General features: G+C 34.8%; 2 protein-coding genes and 1 pseudogene across 2 annotated transcripts; 1 reads left to right on the top strand and 2 right to left on the bottom strand.

Annotated features, from left to right (window-relative positions):
- Positions 1 to 4,174: 4,174 nt before the first annotated feature.
- Positions 4,175 to 10,590, bottom strand: LOC125130355 (CD2-associated protein-like; annotated as a pseudogene).
- Positions 10,591 to 11,418: 828 nt separating this feature from the next.
- Positions 11,419 to 12,370, top strand: LOC125131697 (olfactory receptor 6C1-like). Its single transcript, XM_047788466.1, has one exon. The coding sequence runs from the start codon at positions 11,432 to 11,434 to the stop codon at positions 12,368 to 12,370; it is 939 nt and encodes a 312-aa protein (XP_047644422.1). The 5' UTR covers positions 11,419 to 11,431.
- A 3,548-nt stretch (positions 12,371 to 15,918) lies between these two features.
- Positions 15,919 to 16,921, bottom strand: LOC125131696 (olfactory receptor 6C3-like). Its single transcript, XM_047788465.1, has one exon. It carries the CDS (start codon positions 16,855 to 16,857, stop codon positions 15,919 to 15,921), a length of 939 nt encoding a protein of 312 aa, XP_047644421.1. The 5' UTR covers positions 16,858 to 16,921.
- Between the last annotated feature and the right edge of the window lie 3,924 nt (positions 16,922 to 20,845).

Here is a 20,845-nt window from a genome sequence, read left to right as displayed (position 1 = left end):
ATATTTTGGTTAAAAAAAAAAGACACTCTAAAGAGCATTTATTAAATCTTGAAATTCCTCACTATCTGTATAACTACATTTGCTCTTTTTATTCTCTTTACACTCCACATTACAGTTAATATATCTTTCCAATCAATTTGTTCCACTTTCATGCCTAAGTTTCTCCACTGCGTTGTTTACTGACATTTGAAAATATAGTAAAAGTTATGTCTCCCTCAGAATTTTCTGGAAATTAAATATATTTAAGAGATACTTTATAACATGAAATAAAAAATAGCTTTAATTCTGTTAATATCAATTCCTAAAAGGTATGTATAAAGTCACATTGTACTTCAAATGTAGTGGTTCAAAATTAGTGTGTAATTGGGTATTTTCAGATGAACATTGATATTTTCCTAAGGTTTAAAGAATCTACATGTTCTGTATTATTGTATATTAAATTCAGTCCAAAAATATGTACTAGTGCATTGCACTTTAAAGATAAGTTTTATACTTTGTGAAATTGAGTGCATATTTTCAAGGTAAGTATTGATCAGATATTATATATTATTTATAGGGTATTCATGCTAGCTATCATTTGGGGATAATATTTTTTTTAAAAAAAAATCAAAATAAAGGCAGTAAAACTAAAACACTGCCACTTTCCTGAACTCAGTGAGCATCTTTATGAAACATACTTTGAATTCTTTTTCAGGTGTTTATATACTACATCATTACTATTTTCTATTTTACACCCTTTTTCTCTATTGCTACTTTTGTTTTCCATTCTTTCTTGCCTTTTGTTGTTTATTTGAACATTTTATATAATTTCATTTCCTCTCCTTTGATAGCATATTGTTGCTACTGTTTCTCCTTTCCCTTCTTCTTCTTCCTTTATGTTACTTCCCAACTGTTTACAGTACACATTACAATTAATTAAAATTCATTTTCAAATCAGACTTTTCTACTGCATGAATCATGTCAGTACCTTAACAGATCAAATACCTAGTTTTTATTTTACCTTTACTTATTCCTTTTCTCTTGCTTTTTTAAATCTATGTAGATCTGAGTTTGATATATTATTTTCCTTCCCTCTAAAAAATTTATTATAACATTCTCTTCAAGCTGTGTGTACTGACAACAAATTCATGTAATGTTTGTTTCTCTGAGAAATTCCTTATTTCTCCTTCAAGAGATAATTTCACCGGGTGCAGAATTACAGGTTGGTTGATTTTTTTTTTTCTCTCAACTATTTAAATACTTCCCTCCACTCTCTTCTTGTTTGCATGGTTTCTGAGGAGAACTTATATGGCATTCTGCTCTTTGCTCTTCTATAACTAAGGCATTGTTTTTGTTTTGGCTTCTTTCAGGATTTTTTCTTTATCTTCGACTTTCTCTTCTTTGTAAAATGATATGCCTCAGTATAGTTTTCAGCGTTTCTTCTCATCAGTCTTCTCTGAGCTTCCTGGATCTGTGGTTTGCTGTCTGATATTAATTGCGAGAAATTCTCAGTCCTTTTTCTTTCAAATATTTCTTTTGTTACTTACTTTCTTTCTTCTCCTTCTGGTATTTCCATTACACATATGCTGCTTCTTTTCTAGTTGTGCTACAGTCCTTGGATATTCCATTCTGTTGTGTTTTTTCCCCCACTCTTTCTCTTTGCTTTTAGTTTTTGAGGAGACTGTTGACATATGTTATAGCTTGATAGTCTTTCCTCAGCCATATCCTATCTACTAATGAAGTCATTAAAAGCATTTTTTTTTATTTCTGTTACAGTGCTTTCTATCTATTGCATTTCTATTTGCCCTTTTAAAATTTTTCAATGCTCTGTTTCCCCTGGCAGTCTGTTCTTGCATTCTGACTGCTTTATCTGATCAAGACCTTATCATATTAATTACAGTTGTCTTAAATTCCCAGTTTGATAATCCTAACATCCTTGTCATGTCTGGTTCTGAATCTTTCTCTGTACCTTTGGAAAAAAAAAAATTTTTTTTGTCTTGTGGTATGCCTTATATATTTTTCTTAACAACTACGTGTAATATCCTGAGTAAATGGTACTGGTTTAAATAGGTCTATAGAAATGGAGTACTTAGGTGTGGAGTGAGGGGAAGCATTCTCTGGACCTATGATTAGGTCTTAGTTTCATGTAAGCCCATGCCTCTGGACTATAAACTTCACAAGTGCTCCTTATTTGTCTTCTCCCTGCTTAGATGTAAAAGAATGACTACAGTGGGTTTGATTTGGATATTTCTTCTCTCACACGGAAGGCTGGGGGTACTAGAGTTGGGTATTTCTTTTCTCCCAGTTCAGTTAGGTTTGGACAATGTCCCAGCTGGTTAGGCATTGGTTAACTAGTTTTCCTTGGACCTTTTTAGGAACAGAATGCTGTGATGTGTTTCAAAATGGCTCCTTTCTTCTGCTCCCTGCCAGAAGCATTAGGTGATTTTCTGTGATGTTTATTTTTGAACCTGGCCATGCTTCTGGAAGCAAATCTCACAATTTTGTGGAGGTTTCACTTTATCCTGGTCTCTTTAGAGATTTTAACTCTCCAGGTTGACCACATTAAATCTCCAGCAACTCATGTGTTAACAGACTCAGGATTTCCTACGGTGGCACAGGTGCCTATGGCAGTTTCCACCATTGAGTCTCTGCTCCAATAAGTCTTGACTACCTGTATTCACCTGTCCAATTCACCTTACTTGAGTGCAGTTGTTTACCCTCTGTCCTTCCTGCACTGTAGATCCAAAAAGTTGTTGATTTTTCAGTCTGTTCATCTTTTTTCCTGTTGTTAGAATCGTGTGGTTATCTCTAGGTTCTTACACACATACCTGAAAACTGGAAGTGTCAGATGTCTTTGAAAGCATTATTTTTGTCTTTAGAGTTGCATTTCTATATGCTTTTTGTATGAGTATTGATCTGCCTCAAGCTACTCCATCTTATAGAAACAGAAGCCTCCACATATTAGTTTTTATTTAATTCTTCTAATAATGTGCAGATTGAGTTTTATAATCCTATTTTTGAAATGAAGACAGTAAAGCTTTTATAAATTTTCTAGCACACAACATGAATAAATACCAAAGCCTGAACCTAATTCTCTTATATTAGAACTCTATGTTTTATTTTTATTTTTTATTTGTTTTTATTTATTTTTTATTTTTTGCTTTTTAGAACTGCACCCATGGCATATGGAGGTTCCCAGGCTAGGGGCTGAATTGGAGCTGTAGCCCCGGGCCTATGCCACAGCCACAGACAGCAACATCAGATTCAAACTGCGTCTGCAACCTACACCACAGCTCACAGCAGCGCTGGACCCTTAACACACTGAGCGAGGCCAGGGATTGAACCCGCAACCTCATGGTTCCTAGTCGGATTCATTTCCGCTTCGCCATGACAGGAACTCCTAGAACTCTATTTTTTAAATCATCATGATAAACTCTCTTCCACTGATATTCTTGCAGTAACATTAGCACTTACTTAGCAAGGTAAAAATGGTTTTTGAAACTTTTGATCCCTAAAACTAATAAAAGTTATGTATACTTGAAAAATTTAATACAAATTAAAGATTAATATAAAAATGGCTCTTTTAGTGGATATGCAGTTATACACATTAGCTGTGATGTGATGATAGTTATAATGATTAGCTGTAATATGAACAAGTAGATCATCATGAGCCTCAAATTAGCTTAATCTCCAAACATAATTTTATCAAATGTCAGGTGACTCAGAATAATTTAGAATATTTAACAAGTATTTTCACACAAGATTTTTGTACAATTTTTGATGAACATGTAATTCAGCAGAAAAATTAGATAATATTGAAAGTATTATTTTAGTAAAAACATCATAATAAAAAAATAATCAAGAAATGATGGAATCAATCACATAAATTACTTAGTACAAAGGAGCAAGTTTGCTGATTGAAAAAAATACTTAATGTAGTAGAAAAGTTTTTTTTCTGAATATGGCCAATTATATTTGGTTTTAAATAAGCTGTAATATTACATTTTATGATATACTGAACACTCTTTATAAAGTTGGTACCTAAATGACAGCCAAATATCTCCATCAGTTAGTCTATTACATAAATTACACAATGTAAAACCTGAATAGTACACAATGATAACTTCTCAAAGTATGAAACCACATACGGAAGTTCTCAAAGTTTTGGTGTTTTGTTTTTCTAACATTACCATTATTAAAAATCTAAAGGAGGGGCATGAAGAATTAAATCGCAAGATCATGAAATGAGTAATATTTGAGCCTGTAAAATAAGCAGAGAAGTACAGCAGTAAGGCTGGTGTTTGCATATTATATGTGCTGTAGTTAAGGGTTAAATTGACATTTTTTTTTAGTTCCTTAAACCTAATGAATTTAAAATATAGCTCACATTTTCCCCAATATATTTAACAAGCCAATACATTTTAACTAAGTTCCTTTTGTGAATCCTATAGTGCAAGCAATATAAAATACTCCAAAAGTTTAAGTTATTTTGATTATTCCAGTTGCAGAAATTATTTTATCTCATTAGTTATTACTATATGCATGGGTGAGTAATCTGGTTTGGAGCTAGGAAACTCCTATTTTATCACTCAAAGTATAAACTAAACAACACTGCAAACAAACAGGCACAACAGTGTAATCCTGGGTAAGAAGCTAAATGTAAAAAAATATACATACCAAGTTTATATCCCTTATGTATTAGGGGAAAAGTAGTGACTATCACTACTACAAAGATAACCTGTCCCTCTCAAATAGTATATTTTACGGATTATTTGTAAAGATATCACCATATTTATAGTACAGATCTCTTTAAAAATACTACAAATTTCAATAAAAAAACTAGGGTGAATTTTTTTCCTTTATACAGATTCAGTAGTATTTTCAAGCAACCTAAACAAAAAGTTTGCAATCCCAGCACATAAGAAATAAGGCCTCTTTTTTTCATATTGGCAAAACAAAATATGTTAAAAAAATTTACCCTCCCCTACATTTTTCTATAGCTATAATAGTTCATATACTCATATTTCTTTCTTTTTCTTTCTTTCTTTTTGTCTTTTTAGAGCCACACCTGTGGCACATGGAGGTTCCCAGGGTGTGATTAGGGGCTTTTCTGTTTTTTTCTCCTCTGTTTCAGTACTGGATGTTCTTGTCCTAAGTTTCACAGAGCCTTCTTTAAAAATACCTCCAAATCCAATTCCTTGGATTTTCTTTGGCTGGGTAGGAACCGATCCAGATGTGGCTTCATTCCCATTCCCGGAGAGGTCGACCCAGTCAAAACTGTTTCTGAATCCTCCTGGGCTTCATGAGTTTCGCCATCACCTGTTACCTCTAATTCCTTCCAAAAGTTTGAGGGAAACAGTGCCGACTTGCTGTTCAGGGTTCAGGGTTCCACCCCACCAGCCTTCCCCTGCTTCTTCACTAATATTGATAATGTTTCCCAATTTCAGCTCCAGTTCAGCCTCATTTTGTGGAATGTATTCAAAGAGAACCTTACACTGAGGTTTCTTGGTTTTCTTCTTAATGTTTTTCGTTTGTGCATGTGGCTGAATTCCTCCAGCTAGAAGTCCACAGGTGCTGATTCGTTGTACAAGACTTGCAACATTCCCTTGCTTTTCCCATTTGATAGGCAAATTTTCACCCTTGAATTCTGTCTCCCTCTTAATTTCCTTAGCAAAATTATCAGGAAACATTCCTCTGCTCCCATTCAGTTCTCCTTCCAGCCATCCTTCCTCCTGCAGTTTTCGCACATCCCGGATTATTTCCCCCAACTGGAATAGTTAACTCATCACCACATACAGAATCATAGTCATGCTCCACAATGTAGTCGACTCAGAGCCCGACACTCTGGCTCCCTCCACGCATGGGGTTCTCAGTCGCGACAACAAAGACTCGAAAAGTTCTGAATTAAGAGACAGGTTGTTTTACTTATATCTGTTTAGAACTTAGCTCTTAATTAAGTTGTGTGACATTGGTCAAATTATTTTTCCTCAGTGGCATGCCCTTGTTTTTGGTAAGCTGAGAGAAGGTGGGAATCACTTCTATTTTGATTCCATGGTATCTCCAGTGTTTACATAGTATCTAATGATAGCAAGTCTTCAACAAGTTTTTGTTGAATGCATAACAAAGTGATTGAATTAACAGACTTTTTGGTTGGTGGTTTTTTTTTTTTTTTTTGCATTCTTTTTTTGGGTGGGGGAGCGAACCTGCTACATATGGAAGTTCCTAGGCTAGGGGTCTAATTGGAGCTACAGCTGCTGGCCTACACCACAGCCACAGAAATGCAGGAACTGAGCTGTGTCTGGGACCTACACCACAGCTCAGGGCAACACTGGATCCTTAACTCACTAAGCAAGGCCATAGGTCAAACCTGCATCCTCATGGATACTAGTCAGATTCTAAACCCATTGAGTCACAAGGGGAACTCCTTTTTTGTCATTTCTAAAATTAGACTGAAAGAAATCGGATTTATAAATTCCTGTAAAATTCCTAGATTTTTTGATTTCATTATCCACTGGAACCCAGCCCACAAAGTAAAGGGACCTCTGGATGGTAGATCCGCCTCAACAATTAGCATCATTATGGTTACAGAAAAATGACCTGAAAAGATTCTTGGAAGAGACTAAAGAGTTTAATGGGTATTTTATCCAATTTTTCCCATACCTTTCAATGGGAAGTCACTGAGCACTGAGCACTACATTCCATCTCACACTTATTTTAATTGTTCTCTAATTTTTGAATAATTTAGTTGACAGTTAAAGCTTAAAGATCCACTTATGGAGACATTTTACTCTATAAGAATAGAAAATGTAATATCTCCACTTAAAATCCCAGTATTTTACTCAGTAAGATTAAAAAAAAAAAAATTCTTTCTTCAGAGACATCCTCATGAAGAAAATTCAGGAAACCTCTTCTAAAACTTTTGCACATTTGGTTATTTTCACATAAACATAAGGCAAAACCTTCCATATGCTGCTGGCCTACTTCTCATGTCCCTTTTCTCTGTGGACATTGTTCCTCAAGTTTCCTGTTTCGGTATTGGTACTAATGTTGATAACATGTTCATAATCCTTAGCGTGTTTTCCTCCTGGCCCTCTTTAGCACACTGAGTCGCTGGAGTATCTCCCATGAGCCTTGGGCATATACGGTAGATAAAATAACACATGGCTTATCCAGGTTACAATCCATATAGAAATTATATCCAGAAAGGCCTACAGTAACTCCATATCTTGCTTCTCTTCAGTATTTTTGCTCTCTTGACTACAATAGAAAATGTATGAAAAAATCAGAGCTATGGAAATAAAATAATTGGAAAATGTATGAAAAAATCATAGCTATGGAAATAAGAGAGAGCGATTTTTAGAAAAGCTGGATTTCTTAACCTAAAACTGAAATAGTTGCATTTTTTTCCATAATTTTACCAGCTGATGTGATGCATTTGTATAACAAATAGAGGTAAGACTGTAATGTTAAAGCCAATGAAAACTTTTCCTTTTTTTTAGCTCTGATTCATTATTTATTAGTGCAACTTTTCATCACATTGAGTAGAATAATTTGGGGATGCCATTTCTTTCTGTAGATACCAAAGAAATGAAAAATGAGCATGGTTGCATTTCCTGTTTGGTGTACTAATTTATTTCTTTACTAATTTTTGGAAAAATTGCTCTCTGAATTTGGTCCTACTCATTGAATATAGGTTTAATAAGTAGCACATGCATCAGTTTCAGGCAGAAAGAGTTTAGAATTCCAGTCTTATCATTACCTAGATGTATGAACTTGTTTATATTATTTAAACTCTCAATGTCAGTTTCTCCACACTCAACATAGTGTTATTGTAATGAGTCGATGACAAAGCTTTAACATTATCTCTCAAATGAGTTTCCTCAGAAATGTTATTATTACTTTACAGTGGGACTATCTTTTTCAACTGTGATAATTGATTTTATTTTTAGAATACAGATGACAGTATTTACGGTGTGAGTATATGAGATAAAAATTTATATAACTGGATTTTACTTTTAATTATCCCTTGCAATAATTCCATGAACTATTATTATTTTCCTATTAAAAAAATAACTCTAAAACTCAGAAAGAGTTGTATTTTTAATACATTTCTCCTGGAATAGAAAAGCTAGAGGTTGCTCCAATAATCCCACACATTTTAAATTAAAATTAAGTTCTGATGCTATACAATTTATAAGAATTTCTTTTCCTTTTTAAGTTAAAAATTACCTTCAAATACAGATGCTAGTTAACAAATTAAGACAATCAGGAGAGAAAGAGAACATCTCTATAAAAACCCACAGATTTTGCAAGTGATTTAGGGGATTACAGGTTTTCCTTCATTATTCTTCTTCATACTGCTTTGACTGACTGGTTTGACCTGACTCCCCTTTTCCATTAGCAAAAAAGAAAGGTCATTTTTTTTTTTTTCAGAGGACTCAGAGAAATAACTGTAGGACTAATTGTAGGACTATTTAAAGGCAGCCTTAGAGTAATAATCTGAAAGTAATCTAAATTGATTCTTCTTATGAATTTTTGTCATGTAGTCATGATGAAGTTCTTACATGGTATTGAGAGTCAGCAAACACAGATGGAGCAGAATGAATCATTCCAGAAACAAACAGGTGGCTATAAAATCAAAATTTACTCAAGATAGTCAAATTCAACCAATATTCTGTTCTCTTCTGTGACAGACTTACCTGGCATATTAACCTAACTCCAAGAAAAAGATTGTCAAGTCAGAGAGAAAGATAGAGAATTGGAAAACTACCCAGTAATATTGAGGGTGCTAACTGCCTTGAGGACATATGTGTTCACAAAGATACTTATGACTTCTTAGGGGTCTTAATATAAGAAAAGAGAGTTCAGTACACATAGAGAATGTGGGAAGATAATTTAGGTTTCCAATTATATCATGGAATTTAGGGAGCCTCCCACCCAACTTCTCATAATTTAAATAAAATTAGGAAAAAAGATCTCAATCTTTAGTAGACATTTAAATAATGTTGCTTCTTTAAATTGGACAATTCACGGGTACCATTGTTCTTTTCTCTAAGAGGACATCCTTACAACTGACTATGGACATTCTTGCAATTTACTATGAAAATGTCCTGAAAATCATTTCCAGTTGTTTTATTTTACACAATGGCAAGCATTTGTTTATTGAGTAGGTGAAGTCTCCCTTTCAGTGAGCTACAAGCCTGATCCAACAATGAGATATCCAAGACATTCAAATTCTTTAAGAAGAAAGATACAGGAAGGAATATAAGGCTTGGGATCAGAAGTTCCACAGACGAGGAAAACAATGTGGATGGGTAGGTAGGAAGGAAAATCTGAAATGATGCATTAGAGACTTGGCTGTGTTCTTCATTACTTCACCCAGACACCTCAGGAGTGGTTGACAGATGACATCCCAGAAATGATTACAGAACAGAGTCATCCACAGCTGTTGCTCACAGAGGATTGTCATTTGAGAACAATGACTTATGCTTGTAAATGTCCGTCACATCCTTGAATTTCCATATATTTGTTTATAGGATGTGTAATTGTGACATCTGTTTTCCTTGTCAGTGCTCTTAAGACCTTTTCTCTAGTCCCTGAGGAATATCAAAATAGAGAAAATGTTCATTTTTTTGTGAATCTCACATGCTTTCCCATTAGCATTGTCCATCATATATCTTAGCTAGAATTTTCCTTAAATTGACAGGAGCAACACTTTTTGCTATAGAGTGAGGTGAGCAAAAAGAAGGCTAAGGATTTTAAGGGAAAAAAATTTGAAAAATTTCACAATAGTTTCATCAAATCTATATCTTGAAATTAAATATTCATTCTATTGCAAAAACTTCTATCACTGGAATGTAAACTATAGGAGTTAATGAGAATCCACAGAATGAGTGATATTAAAATGAACTGGTCAATTAATTGAAGGAACTCGTAGATAACTTTTAAAATAAATGCATTATTACTATTATTACTGTTATTTGGGAAGAAAAATAAAAGGTTTTCATTGCTATTACATGGATTACTCCAATACACTGACAAAATAGAGCTCCTACTAAGTGAAAGCTGATGTGGGATAAAAGGAAAAACATAAAAATGTTACATGGGGAGTTGTCTTGTGGTGCAGTGAGTTAAGGATTCAGCTGTTTTCACTGTGGAGGCTTGGGTTGCTGCTATGGTATGGGTTCAGTCCCTGGTCTGGGAACTTCCACATACCACGGGTGTGGCCAAAATAAATAACATGAGATAGAAAGCCTGTGTGTGTGTGTGTGTGTGTGTGTGTGTGTGTGTGTGGTGTGTGTTGTGTGAACAAAGAGAAGGAGGGACAGGTGGGGAGAGAGAGAATACTAATATCATTTAGAGGGCAGACATTTTCAAGAAACACATGGTCTCTGAAGGATAATGTCTGATTTCAGATATTCATGCAATTTGGTTTCCTTGGTGCATGACATAGATCCAATCTACTAAATGTCCACTCTGCCTCCTCTCTACTCCGGACTCTCTAATACCTGAAAACATCATGGTAATGAACCCATCACCTGTGGCTTCAGATGAGGAGTAGGAAGGTGGGAAGGTGAATGAGTCAGAGGGAAGCATCGAAATCTGTCGCATGGTTAGATTTCATTCCAACGGCTTTCATGTTGGACACATACCTATCTGAATGACCATTTTCCTGACATATTTGGCTTTTCTATTCTATAGTATCAAATTATAATACAAGAAATTAGATGATAGACTAGGATGATACGATTAAACTAGAGTTGCAGAAAATGAGTTTTCCAATGGAAAGGACTTCCTTTAGGGAAAGCATTTTAAAAGTCAAAGGAGGGAGAGTCCCCATTGTGGCTCAATGGAAATGATTATGACTAGCATCCGTGAGGACTCAGGTTCCACCCCTGGCTTTGCTTCTTGGGTTAAGGATCAGGCGTTGCTCTGAGCTGTGGCGTAGGTCACAGACATGGCTCGGATCTGGCATTGCTGTCGCTGTGGTGTAGGCTAGCAACTACTGCTCTGATTCAATCCCTAGCCTCGGAACCTCCATATGCCTCGGGTGCAGCCCTAAAAAGACAAAACAAACAAACAAAAAGTCAACAGGAGGCATTTCTACTCCAATATTCCCGATGTTTTAAAAAAGCCTAGGTTAAAATCCTTGTTCTTCCCATTTACTGTGTGTCATTTGGATAAGATTTAAAAAAATCTTTTTAGCCTGGTTCCCATCTGTTAAGATAGGGATCTTATAAAGAAAAAATTATGTAAAACACAAGAGCCTGGAAAAAAATTCCTTTAAATCACTTTATCTTCATTAGGTTGTTTTAAAATTTCTCAAGTTAAATTAGTATGGCATCATATGTTTATTGCAGGGATAAATTCCTATGCTATCCATGGATAATCCACACTTTTTAAGTCCTTTTGTGTTTTCTCCTGAAGGTTACTCAAGAGAAGAAGAGCAAAAATGGGAAACTACACAGTAATAACTGAGTTTCTCCTCCTGGGACTGTCAGATGACCCACAGCTTCAGGTTGTGGTCTCTGTCTTTCTGCTCATCACCTACCTGCTCAGCGTCACTGGGAACCTGACCATCATCACCCTGACCCTGCTGGATCCCCACCTCCAGACCCCCATGTATTTCTTCCTCAGAAACTTCTCCTTACTAGAGGTGTCATTCACAACTGTCACTATACCCAAGTTCCTGAGCACCATTATTTCAGGAGATAAAACCATTTCCTTTAATGATTGCATGGCTCAGTTATTTTTTTTCATTCTTTTAGGAGTCGCTGAATTTTACCTTTTGGCCGCCATGTCCTATGACCGTTATGTCGCCATCTGCAAACCTCTGCATTACTTGGCCATCATGAATCCTAGACTCTGCATATTGCTGGTCTTTGCTTCCTGGCTGGCTTCATTCTTAATCATATTCCCATTACTCATGCTGTTCATACAACTTGATTACTGTAAGTCCAATGCTGTGGACCATTTTACTTGTGATTATTTCCCCTTATTACACCTTTCCTGTTCAGACACCACATTCCTAGAGATGGTGGGTTTTTCCTGTGCTGTGTTTACTCTGATGTTCACTTTGGCTTTGATATTTCTGTCCTACATATATATCATCAGAACGATTGTGAGAATTCCTTCTACTAGTCAGAGGACAAAGGCCTTTTCCACGTGTTCTTCCCACATGATTGTCATCTCCATCTCTTATGGCAGCTGCATTTTTATGTACATTAATCCATCAGCAAAAGACAGGGTGTCTTTGAGCAAGGGAGTAGCTGTGCTAAACACCTCAGTAGCCCCCATGCTGAACCCCTTTATTTACAGCCTAAGGAATCAGCAGGTCAAGAGAGGCTTCATGGACTTGGCAAAGAAGGTTGCATTTTTCTCCAGGAAATGAAAAAATTAAAGTGCTGTTTTGTATTTTAGAGGCATAATGAAGAGCAGTTAAATGAAAATTTGGACTTTCAAAATACATTACTTTCCACATAACCTCCCTAGAGTTATTTTTCATTGCTTATACTTTTATTGCCAACAGGTTACCAAGGATATTTGCATATACATTTTTTCTTTTTTCCCATTCTAATTGTAATTCTTCTCATATAAGTTATTTTTCATTTTTTCCCATTCAAATTCCCTTCCTTCTCTCACACACGTTCCTTCTTTGGGCTGGTCTTTCCAGTCTGTAACTATGAGACTGGTGTCATTTCCTTCTTTGAAACTTTTTTGAATGCCAATTTTTTCACAATAATTCTAAAAAAATTAGAAAGACAAAGTGGCAGAGCAAGAGCACAAAAGAGAGAACTGTGTTTTATGATTTCACCAGGAAACATTTTGTCTAGAAATTCAGGAATTAGTAAATCATGTTTAACATTACTTTTAGTTTAATACACAAAGACCTTAAATGTAATCTGACTATCATATCAGAATATTACTGGTACTATCCACTCCATAGTGTGGCCACTTAGTATGTGAAAAACAGTATAACTAGAATAAAGTAAGTATATATTCTCAAGAAGTAAAGAAATATTTCTGGAGTTCCCGTCGTGGCGCAGTGGTTAACGAATCCGACTAGGAACCATGAGGTTGCGGGTTCGGTCCCTGCCCTTGATCAGTGGGTTAACGATCCGGCGTTGCCGTGAGCTGTGGTGTAGGTTGCAGACTCGGCTCGGATCCCGCGTTGCTGTGGCTCTGGTGTTGGCCAGTGGCTACAGCTCCGATTCAACCCCTAGCCTGGGAACCTCCACATGCCGTGGGAGCGGCCCAAGAAATGGCAAAAAAGACAAAAAAAAAAAAAAATATTTCTCATTACTGACTGTTAAATTTCTGTGCCATATAATTTATCAATTCAAAAATCTATTATTGGAGTTCCCCTGTGGCACAGTAAGTTAAGGATCCAGTGTTGTCACTACAGTGGCTTAGGTTGCTGCTGTGGTGCAGGTTCAGTCCCTGGCCCAGGAACTTCCACCTGCTGTGGGTGTGGCCCCCCAAAAATCTATTATGAATACATAGTTGCTTATGAAAAATGATTAAATAGCTGCCTTCCTTTTTGGGAACTCCAAAATTAACTTATATGCCCTAAAGCTGTTTAAAAATCCTGAGGAAATAAATATTACTGGATACTAAATATGACTGTATTTGCGGTGGTCAGTTGTATGTGTAAATAAATGCTTGATGTTAAGTTGGTCTTTTTGATCATCAATACTAAGTGCTTTTGTAACTTTCTCATATTTGTGGCTATTTTAAAATAATCACTTACACATACAATTTCTTTAATTTCCTGTTTAAACGACAAGTCTTCTTAACACGAATAAAGAAGTTAACAACGGCAAAGTCTTTATATAAAATACACATCTTTTCATTAGAAAAATCTTATGTTCATTGTATTTTAAATATTAGAGTAGGACTCTTCTAGAAAATGAAATCATCACTATTTAGATGACAATCACACAATATCATGCAATTCTGGCCATGAACTTTTTTTTCTGTTTTCCATGAAGTCAAAAACTAAAATAATTAAGTTTATACTCAAATTCATCCTACATTAAAATACTCAAACTCATCCTAAATTTTTAACCATTTTTGGTAAGACTGCAATCATAATTCATTGAGCCAAATTCCTCATGATATTCATGTACTATGTTCAGTTGAGAGACTCATATCCATGATTTGCTGAGAAACAAACAAAACAACGTACAAAACAACACTGAGATTTCCAGTTTGCAGGGAGGTCTTGGCATTACTATTTGCTTCCTTCAAACTGAAACTATAAATTCTAAGCTTAATTGGAACATTTGAATATATTGAAATTTAGACTTGATTGCTGACTGTGAGTTCTTAATCACTAATATATACTATACACTGCAGATAGGTATAGATAGGAGAATTAAAGGAACTGTAAAATTATTACAAAAGTTATGAGGAAATTTATGCTGGTATTATCAGATGAGTCAGCTCTCAAAAACTCTATAGACAAACTCCTTAATAGGTATTGTACATGTTTGGAATATATATGAGCATTTTGATTATCAATATCAGAGGTTAACCAAAACTTTTCAATAAAGGGCAATATATTGATAGTTTACGCTTTACAGGCTGTAGCTTCCCTGATGCAACTTCTCAGCTCTCCCTTTAGGGTGTAACTGCAGCTATAAACAACCTGTCAATGAATGGAATGAGGTGTGTTCTAATAAAACTTTTAATCAAAATAGGTTTTGAGCAAATTTGGGCCAGGAATCATAGTTTGCCTCCCCCCCTTGTAAGACTTTTCCATAAACATTGACCTATATAGTATTTCTTATTTAATATAAAATAATATGACTAAAATGTGAAAATTTAATAATAGAGGTAAGATTCTTTTTAGAGTTTTACTGAAGTACATTTGATTTACAATGTGGTGATTGATATAGATGTAAGATTTTAAAATTTAACTCAAACCTTTATTTTATTTATTATGAACATAAGTGAGGGAAAGCTTATAAAATATATCCAGAGAAAGTATAAAGATTTCTGCAGAAGAATAACAACACAGGTGCCTCATAAAGTTGTTGGCAGGATTCAATGAGCCAATAAAGAGAAAATAATTAGAAGAAGTCTGGAATCTAGCAATCACTGAAAAAAATTTTATCTTTTATACTTCTCCCCGTTTTTCTCCTTACCATTACCATCAGCTATGTTATTAATAGTATAAAAAGTAGACTATAAGTGACTTTCTAATCTTTTTTAAATATTTAAGTAGATATTTATATTTTATTTCCAATCCTGATGTGACTGTGGTAATTTGATTTCACAAAAATGCCACAGAGAATCAAAATTTCCTGAAAATATTCCTTTCTATTACCAGGTAAGAAGGAAAACTTCAGAAATTCACATCTATCCTCACACCCTTTTCATCAAACTAAATAGCCTATGTCTCTTCAAAAACAAATCACTTCTGGGAGTTCCCGTCGTGGCGCAGTGGTTAACAAATCCGACTAGGAACCATGAGGTTGCGGGTTCGGTCCCTGCCCTTGCTCAGTGGGTTAACGATCCGGCGTTGCCGTGAGCTGTGGTGTAGGCTGCAGACGCGGCTTGGATCCCACGTTGCTGTGGCTCTGGTGTAGGCCGGTGGCTACAGCTCCGATTCGACCTCTAGCCTGGGAACCTCCACATGCCGTGGGAGCTGCCCAAGAAATAGCAAAAAGACAAAAAAAAAAAATCACTTCTCAAAATCGTAATATTAACCTGTGTTTTATATGCCATCTGAATACATTTGAATAAAACAAATTATAGAAATTCTGAAGCAATATTCAACTTTAACCAAGGTATTGGGTTCAAAGTGGGGGAAATTTTAATATGGGAATGGACACAGGGAAAAATATATAGCTATTGTGAAAGCAAGAGTTTTGAGAAAGTATGAATAATAGAAGCATTGACAAGAACTTTATTCTTTTAATGCCACAAATATTTTCATTTACTTGAAGAAAACATAATCTTTTGGATAGTATCTTTAAAGGCTTGCTTCACTTGCTGGTTCCTCAGGGTATATATAAATGGATTCATCATGGGAGCAACAGAAGTGTTCAGAATAGCTACTCCTTTGGTCAAGGACGCCTTTTCTTTTGCTGAAGGGTTGGCATACATGAACATGCAGCTCCCATAAGAGATGGAAATGACAATCATGTGAGAGGAGCATGTAGAAAATGCCTTTTTTCGCTGACTGGCAGAAGGCAGTTTCAGGATTGTCTTCATGATGAACACGTAGGATAGAAGGATTAATGCCAGGGTGAAAAGCAGAATCACTATGGCAGAGTAGAAACCAATCACTTCCAGGAGCCATGTGTCAGAGCAGGATAGTTGCAGGAGGGGGAAATAGTCACAAGCAAAGTGATCAATGATATTGGAGCCGCAATAATCTAACCGGAGAAAAAGAATAACTGGCGGGAAGATATTTAAGAATCCTGCCAGCCAAGCGAAAAAGACAAGCAGTGTGCAGACTCTTTTGCTCATGATGGTTGTATAATGCAGGGGTTTGCAGATTGCGACATAGCGATCATAGGACATGGCAGTTAGAAGATAAAATTCAGTGATTCCCATGAAGATGAAGAAAAACAACTGAGCTATACAATTACTGTATGAAATAGTTTTGTCCCTGGTGACAATTGTGCCCAAAAATCTAGGAATGCAGACAGTTGTGAAGGAAACTTCTAATACAGAGAAGTTCCTGAGGAAAAAATACATAGGGGTGTGTAGATGGGAGTCCACCAGGGTGAGAGTGATGATGGCCAAATTTCCCATGACACTTAATATATATGTGATAATTAAAAAGAGAAAAATCACAGTCTGAAGCTCTGGGTCATCTGAGAGGCCAAGAAGAATGAATTCTGTGGGTACTGTGTGGTTTTTCATTGCCAATCCTGTTTCCCCCTTGAGAACAGAAAATGTGCATTCCCCTTATAGAACATAAAACAGTTTACATAGGTTTGAGGAAAGTATATAACATTTTTAAAGTATCTATGATGATAATGCATGAAATTTAAAAACATATTTGATCCTCTCCAGTAACTCTAAGTTCCATTTGACCTTTCATTCGAGTATTGAATATTATCTCAAGTTCAATACTGATCTCTCTTCTTTAAAAATACATCATCACAGGCCATGGACAAAATAAAAATCTTGTGATCACATTTAAATAGAGCTATTTCTTCTATAGATTCTTTAAAATTAAGCTTAAACTTATTCTTTACAATATTTAGCTTCTTTTGTAAAAAATATGAAAATCTTTTAATTGATTCTTCTCCTTTCCTTCAGTATGACAAAAACCGTATGGACCTGTATGGATTGTAGATATTCTAAATACAGTTTGAAAGCTTAACAGAGGCTACATAGGCCTACCTCCACATTTTTATTTTGAGAAACTGGGACACACATAGTTTAAGAACCTTTCACAAGTTTAAACCGCTGGTCAACATAGCAATCACCTCACTTTAAAACATATGTGTTTATCCATGGGAATGTTTTGTTGACATTCTCTCCAAATTATGTTTTTAAGGGTTTAGTTGATGCTGTCACTTTCCCACATCCTTTTTTGTTTTCCTTTTTGGGATGAAAATGCCAGAAGAATAAGAAAAGGTAACTTCTGCTACTAAAATAAATAATTGCCTAGAAACAGTTTACTTCATACAATGTACAGTCATTTTTTTGTTGGTGGTGGTGGTGTTTTTTTCTTTTTTTTTTTTAAACCATTGCTTTAGCAAATGAACAAGTGGAAGGTCAAAACATTTACCAGGAAGCAGATCTCCTTTAAATAGGGGATGTCTTTTTTTATGTCTTATTTCTGTAACAGAGAACCATTTAACTGAGAAAAAAATTAATGAACAACTCAAGACATCGCTGTGCTGCTTCTTCAGAAGTTCATTAATAGTCTTCTTGGGAGTAAACAATCATTTGCTTTTTAATATCAAAAGATTCATAAATTCACAAACACCACAAACACGTGCAAATAATACTTTAAAATATTTGAATGAAATTGAATAATATATACTAAAACTGAATAAAAACAAACTTACTTACTTCCTGGTTCCTCTTGATGATTTAGTTCACACTGAATCATCTAATTTGTTTCCATGTTTATATAATTTCAGAGCTGGTAAATTGAGTTTGCAGCTTACTTGGTTTCTATTGTATTCTCAAAACAAGTATGGTGATTTAACTTTGTCATGGCTCTCAAGGATTATAATTCTCATTATACATTTGACCCATAATATCCTTGATTCCTGATTGTGCAAAATTGGGGGAACATTTTAATCATAATATGACTCATACTGGCTTTTTGCCTCTTACCCAAAAACTCAGCAATACCTACGTGGACCAATAAAGCATTCTTACATTTGCCCCTTTTCATATAATACAAAACACTATTTATTAAAACATTTTCTCTGTACTAATGCAAAGATTTTAAATGAATTTTTTGTAAGTCTATGTTATATATCTATACAATTTTAGTAATATTATCCTATAAACACTACTTCAAAAAATAGACAATAGGAATGTTCTCTGAGTATGTCACACACATGGAGCTGGACTTATTTTATCTGTGTCTTTCTTGTTGTCTCAGGGGAATTCATTAAGAGTATGAATGAGGCATCATTAAAAGATACAGGTGAATCTTTTTCATACATATGGATAAGAAAGCATAAGAAAGCAAATTAATTGAGGCGAATGAGTCAAATTCATGTGATATTATCTATGGAAATTCGATTTCGATTTAAATCTTCTATGATTGTATTTAAGGAATCCACATTTTTTTCTCTCAGAAATTCTGGACGTTACATCAGGAGAGTTAGTGTGCTTATATCCTTTGAATGTTGACTTTATATCACAGAAATTGACAAACCCTACAAATCAGCTCCTCACCTCCACCCCTTGAGAGGCAGTTAGACATTTACCAGAATTGACTAATACTACTCATTTAAAACAGACATCTGCCATGCGTGTGTACTCAATAGATATTTCTGAATAAATAAGTACATTTAAATAATTTAAGTGTACAGTCAATTCCTGGTAGCCAATAAAATCCCAAAAACTGACTGCCACATGCATTACTCTTAAAGAATTTGATAAAAATATGAAAAAACTCTATTTGGATACAAAAATAAAGGCAAAGCCTCCCACCATGGCAGATTTCAAGCTACCAATGTGCCCTTGCAGAAGGCAGAGGTGAGGAGACACATCCACAACTGGCTCATGGAATGTGGTCTAGGCAGCTCCAGCACCATTTTGTCTTCAAGTAGACAAAGATCCTGCTTCCATGGGGTGAAAATGTGAGAGATATAGACAGAAAGCATGAAGCTCACTGACTCGTAAGTTCCATTGTATTCCGCACATTAATAAGTATTTTGTAAAGGAAGAGAAACTGAAAAGCATTGGAAGTGGAGAGCTACTGTAATTTTAAATAAAATCATGTTGTTGCAAAGAAAGATGTTTTTTCCCCTTTTCCAATATTTTTAAACATATTTTTCTTATGTTAGTGCCCTGGACAGAACCTCCAGCAGAGAACTGAATAAAAGCAGAGACTTTTATCATTTTGGAACTGATTTCACCAAGGCAGTTAATACAGTTTCAAACATTAAGAATGATGCTTACTATAATTAAAATTATGAATATTTTCAAATATACACTAGGATAAAGAACTAGAGAAATAAGTTTCATGTACTGATCAAGTAGATTCAACACATATGAAGAATTTTTATATTTGCTTTACCTGTCTTTTTAAAAGTTTTTTTTTAATTTTAATATATTTTAAACCAGAATTTAAACAGCATACCATTTCCCTCCTGTGTATCTTCAGTATGAATTACTAAAATGCATGTTTTGGGCTTTTTTTTTTTTTTTTTCTTAACCAAGATGCAATTTCAAGGCTAGCAAATTTAACAACAACAACAAAAAAACCTTTGGTATCATTTTTTTCCCTTGCACATGCTCATATATATCCAACTGTCTCAAAATATCAGGTTTTTTTGTTGACTTGTTCAAATTAAAGCCAAACAAGGAGCAAAAAGCATATCTACTTGTGATGATATATTCCGATCTTTCATACTACCGAAACAATGTTTTGTTCTATTTTACTAAGAGACTTTCAAAAATCATGAGTTGACCATTGCATTTTATCAGAGGATGTGTGATTTGCTTTTTTTTAACCTTTATTTTTCTTCTTTAATATTTTAATGCAGTAAATTCCACAAAGAGATTTTCTAAAGATAAATTACCTTTGAGATAAAATCATATGTAACAGTAAATGGTCATTTTGCTTATTTTTCTTAGTACTTTATCTTCTAATTTATGAGTCAAATTGCTGGTGATTTTTCACCTCTCATGTTATCTTTTGATACAGAGGACAACAAAGAAGTCCAAAAACGAGTTAGAAATGTTAACCTCAATACTTTATAAGACTGCTTTCATTCACATTCCTAATAAAAAAATAGAAGTTGGACTTAAATTTTAAAATCTTATATCTGTTGTTGAATTTTCAAATTTTAGTGAAATTACCTTATATTAAATGAGAAAGAACATATGGTCAATGTTCATAGGAAAGTCTTGGATGGGGGTCTGGGGGCAAACTGATCCATGGGCCAAATTTGGCTCAGCACCTATTTTTATTAAAAGTTTAATTGGAAAACACTTAGGCCCCTTCATTTACACATTAGAGCTGCATTCACACTACAGAGGGGGAGTAGTAATTACATCAGACACTATGGTTTGCAAAGTCTATATTATTAATATATTGCCCTTTACAGAAAGTTGGTTGACCTCTGATACTGATAATCAAAATGCTCATGCCGAGTCCAAACATTTATAATAACCACTAAGGAGGCTGTATATAGGGTTATTCAGAGAG

This window comes from Phacochoerus africanus, chromosome 7 (assembly GCF_016906955.1).
Source record: "Phacochoerus africanus isolate WHEZ1 chromosome 7, ROS_Pafr_v1, whole genome shotgun sequence".
Lineage (NCBI taxonomy): Eukaryota > Metazoa > Chordata > Mammalia > Artiodactyla > Suidae > Phacochoerus > Phacochoerus africanus.
The sequence above is the reverse complement of the archived record's forward strand: the minus strand, read 5'-3'. Positions and strand labels throughout refer to the sequence as shown.

What these genes read in the sequence shown, in the direction of transcription:
- LOC125131696 (XM_047788465.1), bottom strand. Translation starts at nt 16,857, where the DNA reads ATGAAAAACCACACAGTACCCACAGAATTCATTCTTCTTGGCCTCTCA.
- LOC125131697 (XM_047788466.1), top strand. Translation starts at nt 11,432, where the DNA reads ATGGGAAACTACACAGTAATAACTGAGTTTCTCCTCCTGGGACTGTCA.